This window comes from Strigops habroptila, chromosome 5 (genome assembly GCF_004027225.2).
Source record: "Strigops habroptila isolate Jane chromosome 5, bStrHab1.2.pri, whole genome shotgun sequence".
NCBI lineage: Eukaryota > Metazoa > Chordata > Aves > Psittaciformes > Psittacidae > Strigops > Strigops habroptila.
Window position 1 is genome coordinate 42,820,253 of NC_044281.2, and position 13,988 is coordinate 42,834,240.

The window sequence follows — 13,988 nt, forward strand, 5'->3', positions numbered from 1 at the left end:
CAGAGAATAGAGAAGCAATTTTCTGGGAATAGCTTAAATCATCACATGCTCTATTTGCTTTTTAATACCAACCTCCAACTGTTTCTTAAAGGAAATAGTCAGTGGGGCTGTAAAAAATTTTTCTAAAGACTTCCAGCCTTGTGTAGTTTCTTAGAATCCATGTTTGTAAGGGGCTGCCATCGCAAGCCTCCACTGTGGGACCATAGGTGCCATCCTCTATCCTGCTTACTGTCAGGCATGACTGGGTGATTATATGAAGAAATGTATGGGTCTGCATGACAGAAAAATGGCAGAAGTAAACAAAACAAGCAAAGACAATGACAAACAAAGGAAAAAGTAACAGACTGTTTGATTAGACATCCACAGCAGTGAACCAGATAAAGCTAAGAGCACTCTGTCAGGAATTACTAATGGATAATTGCGCCTGTGAGCACACCAGTGCCAAATCGTACGGAAATTGTGCTAGCTTACACAGCCATAACACACACATAAAGGGTCATATTATATATATATATAAAATATATATATATAATGTATATATAACTAAGCTTTAGTTTCACAAAAAAATGTTCTCACTGCTCTGCTTTGAGGGACCGGTCCACTTGAGACCTGTTCACTTTACATTTTGCAATTTAGACCGAGTATGCCTCTGAATCCTCCCCCCTCTACTTGCTGCCTTGCTGCAATCATGATGTCCCATGGCACAGCAAGATTTGGGCAGAGATGAAGTTTCTACTGCAGTAATAACCAGTGCTAACCATCCTGAAGCCTACTCAAGCATTATGAAATTAAAAATATAATCAATTAAACATTTACATAAAGGGAAATAAGAAAATTTTTTTGTCAACCACAATTTCTGCTCTTCTTTTACCAGTCAGGTAGACTGAGTTAGAGGGGAGCTTTTATTTCCTTAAGTCTTGCCTTAGGCTGCGACAGCCAGATTATGGCAGGTGCCCAGGGCTGGCGCTGCCTGGGGATGTTCCTCCTGCATCCCAGCCCTGGCTGCTATCCCCTCACCCTCTCTTGCTCTGCGGTTTTGGCTTGGTAAGGGAAAAAGTAATGTATGTATAAAGAAGCCACTATAAATACTGAGAATGAATGTCCTTATAATGTCACTTTGAGTAACCAGCGCAAACATCACTGCTTGGTTTTGTTTCATTGTGTATTATTGCTTCATCTTCACTTCTGGCTACTATTCTTTTAAGGGAATACAGAAGTACATAAATAAATGACTTCAAAATGTCACAATCTCCCTATATTGCACATTTATATTATGGTAAATCCCTAAATTTAGTAGATTTTTCACATGGGCATAAAAAGTATATGCATTATTTTGATAATGTGACCAGACTCTCCTTTCTGGTACAAGGTACAGCAAGTTTAACTTGTGTACATCAGCAAGGCTGCACTGACTTGAAAAAATCTATAGTATTGAAAGAATGAGATCGTTTGTCCCCTTCACTCATTTTAAACACTACTTTCTAAGAAGGTAATTAAAAAAAAAAAAAATAAAAAAATCCCTGCAATGTTTGCCTTACTGATTTTTTAAGCACTAAGACCTTTCAATTACATAGTAAAAAGACTGCAGTTTATAGGACTAGTTGAATTATTGGCCAAAATCTCCTATGGTAGAAGTTAGTAATAAGACTGCAAATTGTAGGAATATTCAAACTATTAGCTATAATCTCTTCTGGTAGAAGTTAGTTTGACTACACCAACTCCAGCTGGTCCCATAACTTTAAGAAGATAAACAGTCACAAAGCCTGAAATCGTCTGATGGATGCAGACCAGCAGATGTGACATTGATGATGCAACGTGTATTTACATCATTTGTGAACAAAAAATGCACAAGAAACAAGCCAGCTGCTTCCAGACATTGTGTCCATGTGCTCATGTGCTTCTCAGCCATCAATCTTTACACCATAAATTGATGTTCCCTACTTTTCTCTATTCACAGAATCAGAGCATGGCTTAGGTTGGAAGGGACCTTAAAGCTCAACCCATTCCAACCTCCTGCCACAGGCAGGGACACCTTCCACTAGTCCAGGTTGCTCAAAGCCCCATCCCGCCTGGCCTTAAACACTTCCAAGGATGGGGCAGCCATAGCTTCTCTGGGCAACCTGCGCCAGCGCCTCACCACTCTCACAGGGAAGAACTTCTTCCTAATATCTAATCTAAACCTACATTCTCTCAGTTTGAAGCCCGTCCCCATTGTCCTATCCCTATATGCCAGCATCCTCCTGTGCACGCCAACATCAGCATCCTCCTTTCATCAAATCACTTTTCTAACATGATACCTCTGAGTTATCAGTCTGACACATATACTCCCTAGAAAATATCGGCAGCCTGACACCGTGTACTGACTACCTGAATAAATGAGGTTTGGCATGTAGTAGCAATATCTATGCAAAGGTACTAGGTCACATCACTTAATACAGCACTGCTAGAGGAGCAAGCGAGAGATGCGCTATTCTAGGGTTTGGTGCAGGGGTTGCAGTTGTTACTAAACTTACCTCAAAGCTGTATTCCCATTTACCAACATACTGGTGGAAGGGGGCAAAAAAAAAAAAAAAAAAAGAAATGAAAAGGGAAATTGGAGTCAAACAGACTCAAGAAACTTTTTTTTGTGAAGACCTCAGCTCTGCGTGCATGTAAATTCAACATCTCTGTATGGACAAATACTGTATTGAGTGATAAATAACAGTAATTGTGCAAGATCAAATCCCGACATCATCATTCATGCATGAGGAAATGAAAGTATTTTCTACCAGATGTGACATATTTACAGCATTATTTCCCCCCCCGAGTTCATTCATGTGTGTTAAATGTCATAAGATTTCAGCACACTTTACATACTGAATTTGCCAGGATGCCACAGGGAGACGCAAGAGGACTCACCAGGTACATCGGCACAAACCTGGACCTGATGAATCTATCTGGCAGCTCTCTGTCACTCCTGCACAAGTATCTCCAGCAAGACCAGTGCCCCAGCACAGGGGCAAACCAAGCAAACAGCTACGTAGCAAAATTGGAAAAATATGTTTCATTAGACAAGCAACATCAGATGCTGAGGGAGAAACTCTGGCTCCAGCCCATCCTCACTCTCAGATCTTTTTCTGCTGACCCGCCACCTCATTTCCCACCCCCATTCCAAAGCAAACAGCTTTAATGCATTATAAATATGCTATAAAACACATGCTGATAGGAAGCCTTTGAAAGCTGGGAAACTTCTAACTTGGCACATCGCCTTGACACAACTGATTTATAGAGCTGCCCTTGCAAGGTAATGGGCAGCTTGAGAAAGGGCCAGGAATCTTACTGCTGTGTTTTTCAAGAAGTAGGAAAGAAAAGCATCAAAATTCAATAATGGAAGGCAATGGATTAAAAAAAAAAAAAAAAAAAAAATAAAGGGAAAGAGAGAGAAGAAAAAAATAAATTCCTGCCAAGATGTTGAAACATTCAGTAGAAGAGAGGTTTAAAAATGCTGTAAACTACTTCTGCCTCAAGTGTTAAAAGCCATTTTGCATTAGAAATGGAGACTGCTGCACAGACTTGGCTACCCTTCCTGGAAACAGCTCACTGGGAGGATCTGCAGGCTGAAATTCAGTGCTATTGTTTCGTCTGGTGACAGCAGGTTTCTTTATTTAGTGTTCCCTTAAATCCAGACTATACTATTAATATTTTGTGCATATAAAGGCTTCTTTTTAGACTATATAGATATGAGTATCATAAAATCATGGAATGGTTTGGGTTGGAAGGGATGTTAAAGCTCACCTAGTTCCAACCTTCCACTAGACCAGGTATCAAAAATAATTTATCACATTGGGTTAAGAAAAAGATGCCGCTCAGTGAAAATTGCCTTGCAGGAAAAATGAACGGAATAGAAGGTTTAGGCAACCCTGCACGACCTGTGGATCAGACCCGGCAGCCCCAGAGCTGCAGCCAGTGCGTGCCATGTTTTTGTCAAACTGAAAAACAGAAATACGGAAAAGTCTGTTTGAACGGCAAAACCCCCCACTTTCTGATTACAAATGATTTCGTTTCAGCATGGAGTTCCATTTTATGAAGATATTAAAAGGGAATGCTTTATTTGAATCTGTAACTGAGGGCTTTGCAAACAAAAAGATAATAATTCAACTTGCTTTTTAAGCTTGATGTAAAATATTCTCTATATTGCAAATTAAATAAACAAGCAAGCAAGCAACAGGTTATTCACAAAAAGTTCATTGAACAGCTTTACTTCTTACACCAACCCTCTCAATCAGCAAATTAGGATTTTATAGGTGTACCTGTCTCTCAGGCTGGGTACTGCTGAGTTCTCTACCACTAAGAAGAAAGTTCATAAAACTAATTTTTAAGGGTTTGGGGTTTTTTTTTTTTTTTAAAAGATACAAGAATAATTTAGCGCTCTGACTGTTCATCTAGTTACATGACATGACACTAATCCTTGCAAATAGCAACTTAAATGTTTGCTTTCTTCAAGGTGAGAGCAACCATTTGGGAACTGTAACATTTGCTTTTGTGCGATGTAGTTTATCAGCCTGTCTCCATAGGAGAGGTGCTCCAGCCTGTGGAGCATCTTCATGGCCGTTCTCTGGACTTGCTCCAGCAGCTTCATGTCCTTCTTGTTTTGGGGGTCCCAGACCATAAATACCAATACTGTTATCAAAAGGAAGTTTGCAAGCTGAAGTCTGAATGTCCACAGGCTAAAACTGGTAACAAAAATATTCCTGTCAATAAACAGAAATGTTCACGGAACAAACAGCAAAGCCGTTGTCTTGGAGATCCCTTATATAAAAAATGGTGTATTTCTTTTTTATGAGCTCCATCTAATGGTCGATTCTGGGTTTACACAGCTCCTTAGAAGTTTTCCATTGTGGATCTCTTATGCTAAGCTTAAGAGAAAAAACCAGCATGTTTCCAACGTTAAAATTAAAGAACAGCCTATATGGTTGAAAGAAATTTAGTTTTCCATGCAGAAAGGTGAAAACAGTTGTTTCTATGAAGACATTGGAAATACTTTTTAGACTTCATGTCTTTTAGTTCACCAGTATTTTTTGAGCTTTGCAGTATTTTTCTCCCATTGCAGCCATGGAAAACACCAGTGCTAATCTGGCATTTCTAAGCGGACAGTAGTAGAGCCACATAAGCACAGACCATGGGGCAGCCACTGTTAAAACTCTGCTCAATGGGGAAGTGTGTTTTCAGTAGCTTGTGCCCAAAATATTGAAAGGAAAGCTACTGGCAGTATATGTGTGTGTGTGTATATATATATATTTTTTTTTTTTTTTTTTTTTTTTTTTTTTTTGTAAATCAGTAAGGATTGTTCTCTCTGTTTCTGGTAGAGAAAGACCATTTTATATGGACCGTTGGCCTGGGCCTCATGGCAGTTCCTGCCATGAGCTGCAGAGCTATTGAGCAGTTCCTGGCCCTGGGAGCGAAGACATCGCCCATTGCACAAATTATAGCTGAGAGCTGGAATACAGGCTGGCTTGCTCCGCTATTTGTGCTTAGCCAGGACTAGGCTGTTGAAGCATATGAAAATAATATTAAAAATATTTTTTAAATTACTATTTATCCAATAGTCAAAAATCAACCCTTCAAGGTATTGCTGAGATCAAAGAATCATAGAATGGTTTGGGTTGGAAAGGACCATAAAAATCATCCAGTTCCAACCCCCTGCCATAGGCAGGGACACCTTCCACTAGACCAGGTTGCTCAAAGCTCCGTTCAGCCTGGCCTTGAACACTTCCAAGGATGGGAAGCCACAGCTTCTCTGGGCAACCTGTGCCAGTGCCTCATCACTCTCATAGGGAAGAACTTCTTCCTAATATCTAATTTCAGTCTCCCCTCTGTCATTTTAAAGCCATTCCCCCTTGTCCTCTCCTTACCAGCTCTTATAAAAAGCCCCTCTCCAGCTTTCTTGTTGGCCTCTTTAGGTACTGAAAGGCTGCTCTAAGGTCTCCCCAGAGCCTTTGCTTCTCGAGGCTCAACAACCCCATCTCTCTCAGCCTGTCCTCATAGGAAATAAACTTGAGATATGCCAATTTATGAATCTGAAAATTTGATATTAAGTTTTTATACCTGATATTAAGACCTTATATACCTATATTAAGGTGTTACACTTTAAAACAGCAAACCATGCCTGCCAGTGGGCAGATGATGCTATTGCTGTGTTGCAAACAGGAGTGAAAGCACATGCTGCATTGACGGGTGTCAGACCCAGTGAGCCCCCCAGTGAGCCCAGTGAGCCCCCCATACACATATGGCCTTTCCAGCCATAACTAAGAATCCACCCCAGGCCCCAGCCAAGAGCTGCTTGGGTTTGCTTGGGGCAGCTATGAGCAAGGAGACAGTGGCTCCCCATGCAGGCCTAGTATGCTGTGTCCATTGTGTCTGGTGATGTTTAACTTCCTACAGAGATGGACTGGCAATATCCAACACCAACCCCGCGTCCTCAGCCACCAGTCACTGATACACTCCTTAGCTTCTATTTAAAACAATGTAAAACTGATAAAAATATCAATTATCATCTGCTTGCAGGAATAAAACACAGGAGGGTATAAGATCTTAAATCTCAGGTGTTGATAGCAGGCATGAACATACTCAAAACCACCAAAAATCATCAAAATATGCATGCATTTTGTTAAGAAGAAAAATAATCTTCTTTATGAAAGAGAAAATTTGTTTAAACTCAAGAAGGTAACAAAAGCTAACAAATAAATTGCCTCTCAATGGTAAGTATCGTTGTTTTTCTACTTGGCAGTTCAATATTATGCAGTATTTGCATGTTTTTTTCTTACCATATTAGAAAGATCCTACCTTGAAGAAAACACTAATACTTTTGTGTGAATTCCACCATGCAGAACTGTACATTCATATCACAAGGCAAAAGCTTAAATTAAATGTGTTAGTTTTCACCTGCTCTTTCCTATCCCATTTAAAAAGAATAATTATTTGGCCATAAAATAATGAGATATTTACACATATTTTGTATTCATTTTGCAAGCCACCTCTTGTAAGGCACCGAATTTCTTGAAACTGCACTCCCTCTCAAAACCAAGAAGAAGCCACCTCCCATCCCATGGTAGTGATAACCTAATGAGGTGACTGGTGTTCAGAAAATGATTAAACACAATGCATAGCAAATAATCTTGACGAGCCAGAAAAAAGAAACTGGGAAAACTTTAACTAAAAAAAGAAATCTTGTTTTCTACATCACTTATATGAAAAATGCAAAATACTTCAAGTTTGCAAGAATGCAAGACAATGCTAGCTACTAGAAATTAGCTTTTTTAAACAATAATTGACTTTTTCACCCCTCAAAAAATGAAATTTTGAGGAAACACTATTTAAAACCCAGTGGTCAGCTGAATTACTTTGCATCCCGGAGCCTGTGCTATGGCAGGACACCCCATCGCACTGGTGCACCACGTCACTCCCAGGCTCCTCAGGATACAGCCATGCTCTCCTAAGAATAAATTCCCAGCTCTACCCTGGTGAGTGCAGGTGCGACAACTGAAGCCACGGTACCTCAGCATCGTACTCCCAGAGCTGGTTCCCCCTCATGTGGTGGCACTTTAGCATGACAACGGGGCCATTCAGCCTTGAGACGTCCAGGCACAAGTCGTCCGTGCGGATCTCTTTGTCAGCAGTGTAGGAAAAGACCTGGAAACAGAAAACCATTGCAGTGACAGAGTCAGCAAAAGTCCTAACAACTGCTGATCACTCCAGTGGAGCAGAACTACTTTCTTCTCCAAACACTGAAGCGGTGCCTTGGATTTCACAAGTTTCATGCAAGTTCTTCCGCTAGTGAATATCTGTTGTACATAAGAGAAGGAATATTGTGTTGAGGAAAAACAATTTTATGGGACCAAGCCCAGGAATCATCCCAGCATACACTCAGTTTTACCTCCTGGCAATACTACAGAAGTATGTAGTTGTGATCAGCATCTTCAGGACAAATTTCACAGTTTAATACAGTGGATAAACCAAGCCCATCATTGGAAGATTCCAATCTTTCTAAAGTAAGTCTTCCTCCTAGTATCAACCTTAACCGAGGAGGTTAAAGATCCATACAGATGCAGTTCTGGCTGAGCTCTTGGGGCAGCACCACCAAGGCCCTACAGCAGGGATCCATCCGGTTGATGGGGAAGCATGCTCAAACAGATCGACACTTTGTGGGTTGGTTTGGAATCTGGAGAAGTGCTAAAGAATATTGACTGAACTTCCGTGGTAAGTCTAAGCCACTATGGGGTCTCCAGCCAACTCTCCTGCGTGCTCCTCACCAACCACACAAGGAGCAAGGTATGCTGTCTAGAGAGGGATGAAAATGTAGAAACCACAGGGGAAAGGGGGAGGAAAGGAAGGGAGCTGGTAGAAAACTGTGAGTATTTACACAAAATTACACAAAGGAAGCATTTCCCTGCTCCTAAACCACTGTTCACAACCTTCATAATGTTGCTGGCCCGAGCACAAAAGCTCCTGAATGACCTTAGGAAACAGCCTTCAGTCTGTATTGCTTTGTGCTTTCCTTTTCTTAGCAAGTGAATTTTCATTTTCTGGTCCTCTCTCCTTAGCAGGAAGAGACCAGAGAGCAGAGCCACCAGCACCCACCATTCCACTACAAAGAGCATCTGTTCTGCTGTTGGCGCCACGGGGCTGCAGTACCACCGGGATGGAAATGTACATAGGAGAAAGGCTGCAGCTAATAAAACAATGTCAAGACCATGGCAAATGACAGAATTATGATGTCCTATTCAGGTTTCGATGAGTAAAAAATCTGTATCTACACCTGCAACAGAGAAACTGTCTTTTGCTGTCAAAAAGATACAAAATACTCAGGTGGCAATGCTTAAATTAACACAGACATATAATAAAAGCACAGACAACTACAGCATGTGGACATACACACATCGTACTTGGTGCTTTCAGAGTTCCTATACAACCTATTCCTCTTGTAAAAGGACTATAGTATAAAGAGCTGGGACCAAGATCTGAACCACAAATAACACAGTGCCTCAGGGGATGTCTATCCATCAAGATTTCCAGTGAAACATTAAATTGTACTCAAGGAATAAGACTTTAATCAAGCAGCAAATGGAAACTTTTTCAGTGAATTAAGAAGAGGGTGGGAGATACCTCATCACTTGGAAACACGATGCTTGGCAATGGTGTGCTAGTAAACGAAATTCTCCCTATGTTACTTTTAAATCTATATGCTGTGCAAAGCAGTCAAGGGAATAAAGGCAAGGGTTTGGAAGTTGGAGGTTCAGATAAACCTCCCATAGAATTTGAAAATAGCATGCAAAGGTGGCAGTGGAGCAGGGAGATTCAAATCAAAGCCATGAGGAAGGGCAAGAGCTGCCAGGATCAGCCGTCTTTCCATTTTCCAAATTTCTTATTCAACACTCACCAGCCACTTGCCTGGATGAAAATCTGGGATCCAAAGGTCAGCAAAGCACTAGATGCCTTTTGCATTTATTCAGCCCATGCTAAATCACTGAGATCAAATCTGAGGGTCTCAAAGTGTTGCTTTGCCTTAAAAAACCCTTGGCCACGGGCCAATACTTGGGCTTTTCTCCAGTGGAAAGAGAGATTTTGAAATACCAACCTGCCAGTGCTCTGTAGCCATCACACTCCAAAGCATGCCAACCTTTTGGAAGGGAGTGAAATGAGACCATGCCACCTCAAAAATGCCCCCTTGTCTTCACATGGACATTTTCTGCTTCCCTTCCTCACTTTTCTGTACTCAAAAGCAAGTCCTAAAGCCTTTAAAAACCTATATAACCTCAACCAAGGTGCTGGAAACTTTGTATATGCACTAGCTCACCCAGTTACATTCTGGAAGTATTTAGAGAAGGGAATGTAGGCAGAGGGCTGACCAAGGAAGAGACATGGGGGTAATTTTGAAAAGCAGCTCTAACTGTGCCCATCTCTGGCAAATCTCAGCAAGAAGTAAAGCATTCACAGCTACTTGCGTAGGTTAAATCCATGGCAGTAGAGGCAGTTTTTTCAAACTTTCAATTCATACACGCTGTCACACAAACACTTCCCAAGTTCCAGTTTGTACCCTGAATCTGTGGGGTTGCCAATTTTTTATTTTTTTTTTTTTTAGTAAGATGTTGCACCTTGTCCCTGGTAAGCAAAACCCAAACACTGATACAAAAAGTCTACACTTAGCAGGCTGATTACTGGTTTGTTTTGTAGAGGTCAGACAAATTAACATCGAATCATGGAGTAGTTTGGGTTGGAAGGAACCTTCAAAGGTCAGCTAGTCCAACCCCCCTGCAATGAGTAGGGACATCTTCAACTTGATCAGGTTGCTCAGAACCACATCCATCATCAGATGAGCTGATATTAGCACATCAGGTTAAGTTCATGTAAGTACATAGGTTAAAATAAATAAATAATTCAAGATCAGTTGTGATGTTTCTTCAAAAGAGGTACAAGAGCAGTCTATGTTCTGGACTAAACTGAAATCTGAGGGTTTTAGAAACAAATTATTCAACTGGTCATGCTATATCTGGAACAACAAACATGGCCAAATAATCTAATAATCTGAAAATCACTGGTATACCAGTGTAGCACAAAGCATCTCTCACTCAAAGTAGCAGTTTGGCTTCAAAAAAGTCACTCAATGAATATATTGTACAACTATTTCATCTTTGTCTATGCTCATTATTAGGAGATTTATCTATTACCATTTGTTCTGAAGCAACTTCTAACTTAAATTTTCAACTTATTTGTGTTTTAACACTAAACATTTGCATCAGGCATTTTCTTCTACCCTCAGAAACATGTTTTCAGCCTCAGAGAGATATTTTCTTCTGTGTTTTATAGAACGCAAATACTTATATTTTGAAATGTATTTCCATTTGCATATTTCTTTTTCCTCTCATGTTTGATAATTGCAATACCCTGTTCCATTATATCTTTTGAAAAAGTGATGTCTGAATCGACAATTACAGAACACGGATTTGAAAAACACACCGTCTTAAGAAAGAAAAATTAATGCTAATTAAGATGATGTAAAATTACCAGGCTACCGTTTTGTTACCATCCACATTAATTATAGATATAATTATACTGATGTCATTTAAAAATAGAGGGTGAGGAACATGTTGCATTTTATAGCTAATTAAATAGTATATTTCACACCACACATTCTGTGCAAGACAGGAAAGGGCTTTCTGAGCAGGAGTCCAGTCTTCTGGTGCCATAAGCACCCACATTTTGGGCTGGTTCATGGACCTCCCCAGTGAGCAGCAGCAGGGAGCACAGCTTGGCTCCCTGAGGCCTGGGCAACACACTACTTAACCACCCGGCTGGTGGCAAAGCCTGAAGACTAGCGCAGAGTGAGATCTGGATCTGCTTCAGGGGATCAGCAGCACATTCACAGACACAAGATATTCCCTACAGTTTACAGACCCACCAGCACCAATCTAGTGTATCTTTTTCCTAGGCTGTAACTTATTTTATGAATCACAGAATCATAAAATCACAGAATGATTTGAGTTGGAAGGGACCTTAAAGCTCATCTAGTTCCACTCCACTGCCACAGGTAGGGACACCTTCCACTAGACGTGGTTGCTCAAAGCCCCGTCCAACCTGGCCTTGAACACTGCCAGGGACGGGGCAGCCACAGGTTCTCTAGGCAACCTGTGACAGTGCCTCACCTTGCAGTGAAGAACTTCTTCCAGTAAATTTATTAGCTAATGGCTATACCTTCAGTGTTTTGGCCCCAGAACAAATGCAGAACAGCCATGCAGGAAAGGCACATTACAGCTCCAGCAGGCAGCCTCTGTGTCTCCATCAAGGAGGACTTTTTGGAAGATTGGTGTTTGACAGGCAAGTCTATCCCATATCAGAGAACAACCTCACTAACTTTTTGCAGGAAAAACTACCCAGTTCCAAGACACCACGATACAAAGAACAGCTCTTTGGGAATAGAATTCAAAAAAATATCTGATTTTCATTCCTACTTGTGCAGTGTGCAATCTAATCATATGAAAAGAAATGCAGATACGTTTTCCTCACCTCTGCCAAAGCTCCTGCAGCCTCCAGCCTGGAGATGTACGGGGATGGGTAGAGATCAGCAATATCTGTGTAAGAGTTCTCCAGAGATTCAGCCCTTCATCCAAAGCCTTTCAGGTTGGACTTATCCAGCCCTGCTTTAGTTTCAGATAATTTATAAACAGGTTCTAGTTTTCACTACTCTAACAGCTTATTTACACCCTGAAGGAAGGCATTTAAACTAAAACCAAACAAACCCACCAGGAGGATATTAACTCTAATCAAGGGTCAGCCTTCAGTTTACCGGGTGACCTGTAAGACACATCCAGCTCCAAGCCCCTGAAGAACTCAGTGGGTTCCCTGCAGCCATGCTGGAAGCAGGGATCAGATTTATTTCTAAAAAAGAGGTTATGCCAAAATCATTAACGCCATGAACACAACTCATCCCATCCCACAGCCATCAGTGAACAGCACAGGTGCTGCCAAGCCAGAGCTGACTATAGCATTTTGGGAAGTTTGTATAAAACTTGTTCTGCCATTGCCTCAACCTCTAACCACCACTGCCAAGAATTCCCTTATCCTGGTGCTCATCCCCAAGGAGAAAAACACTGTAATTCAAAGTGATTCACCACAATCCAGAGGAACACTGTAATTACCACCAGCTATCACAGACTGAAGTCAGTAGTTGGAACGATACTAAATGGTAAACTTAATAAAAATAAAATATAAGAAAAAAAAATGGAAGGGAAAGGAGGGAACAGGCAGAAAGGGGATATCAGTGAAAACAAAAGAAAAGAGAAAGAGAAAAGAGAAGAGAGAGAAAAGAAGGGAGAAGGGAAGAGGAAAAAAGAAAAATTAAAATTAAAAAAAAAAGAAAAAGAAAAAAAAAGAAAACCTGGTTGGCAGTATCTGTACAGGGAACATGTACAGTACCAACAGTGGGGATCTGCAGGAAACACTGGAGTTTAGCAAGGTTTCCAAGAGTTGCTTAGGAACTTGGTTTTATCATGTTCACAAAACAGCACTGGGAAATAGGCTGGCATAACCCCTTTGTGCTGAAAGCAAGCACACCTTCTCACTACTTAAACCTTTGTGCTCCACCAACAGAATCCTCTGTCCTCTCAAAATCACTGTTATTCTATAAGGCTTTCAGGTGCATTCAGCATTTTGCACAGAAAATGAAAAAAATCCGGGTTTTTTTTGCTCCATGGTGGGGATTGTGGAGGGCTTTGTGTGTGTGTTTTGTTTTGGGCTGGTGTTTTGGGGGTGGGGGGTCTGTGTTGGTTTGGGGAGGGGTTAATTAGTTTTTCAGATAGCTGTCACTTCATAAATGATGGCTACCTACACATCTGCAACATAAAGCTGTTGTTGCTTCCAGGATCTCACAATGCCGTGCCAAATTACACTTGTTAGCAGGTACCACAAACACTCAGATTCTGCATTTTATCTACCCAGGCTTCCTTACCGCAATGTTACACATCCAGTGCTTGTCTTCCTGCATTCCCTGGTGACTATTTCTGCCCGTGTAAAGAAGCAGCAATTCCATTTTTCCATGGACTCTAAAAAGAAGACATTATTCTACTTCTACCTTTGCCAAATGAAAGATACTGCTATTTAACATGCAGGCATGGCTCCTTTGTTCCCCATTAATCACAGTTATCATAACAGCGCTGAAGATCACTGAGGGCTCCATTGTGCTACCTCCCAAGCAAATCCAGAGTATTAGACAGTTCCTACTCCAAAGGTTTATCACCTTAGTCCATAATAATTATGTAAAGCCTACAAGGGGAATCAATAGCAGCAAAATGGACTAAGAAAATATAAGCAATAACTAGTTTCATTCATAATGGGTCTGTTTAGGAGATTAAAAGCTGCAGAGAAAGCCAAGTCAGGGAAAACAGGAGGTTGTAAGGGTGAAACAGGCAGAAAGAGCAAAGAAGGGCTAAGTTTTGGAATACTTACGAAACCTAGTA

General features: G+C 40.9%; 1 protein-coding gene across 3 annotated transcripts in view; it reads right to left on the reverse strand.

Moving 5' to 3' along the window:
- GALNT13 (polypeptide N-acetylgalactosaminyltransferase 13) overlaps positions 1-13,988 on the reverse strand; it is a 153,031-nt gene that overhangs the window by 8,182 nt on the left and 130,861 nt on the right. For all 3 annotated transcript variants that reach the window (XM_030488320.1, XM_030488318.1, XM_030488319.1), the window contains exon 12: positions 7,534-7,668. In XM_030488320.1, the coding sequence (XP_030344180.1) occupies positions 7,534-7,668 (135 nt within the window). The remainder of the gene's footprint in view (positions 1-7,533; positions 7,669-13,988) is intronic.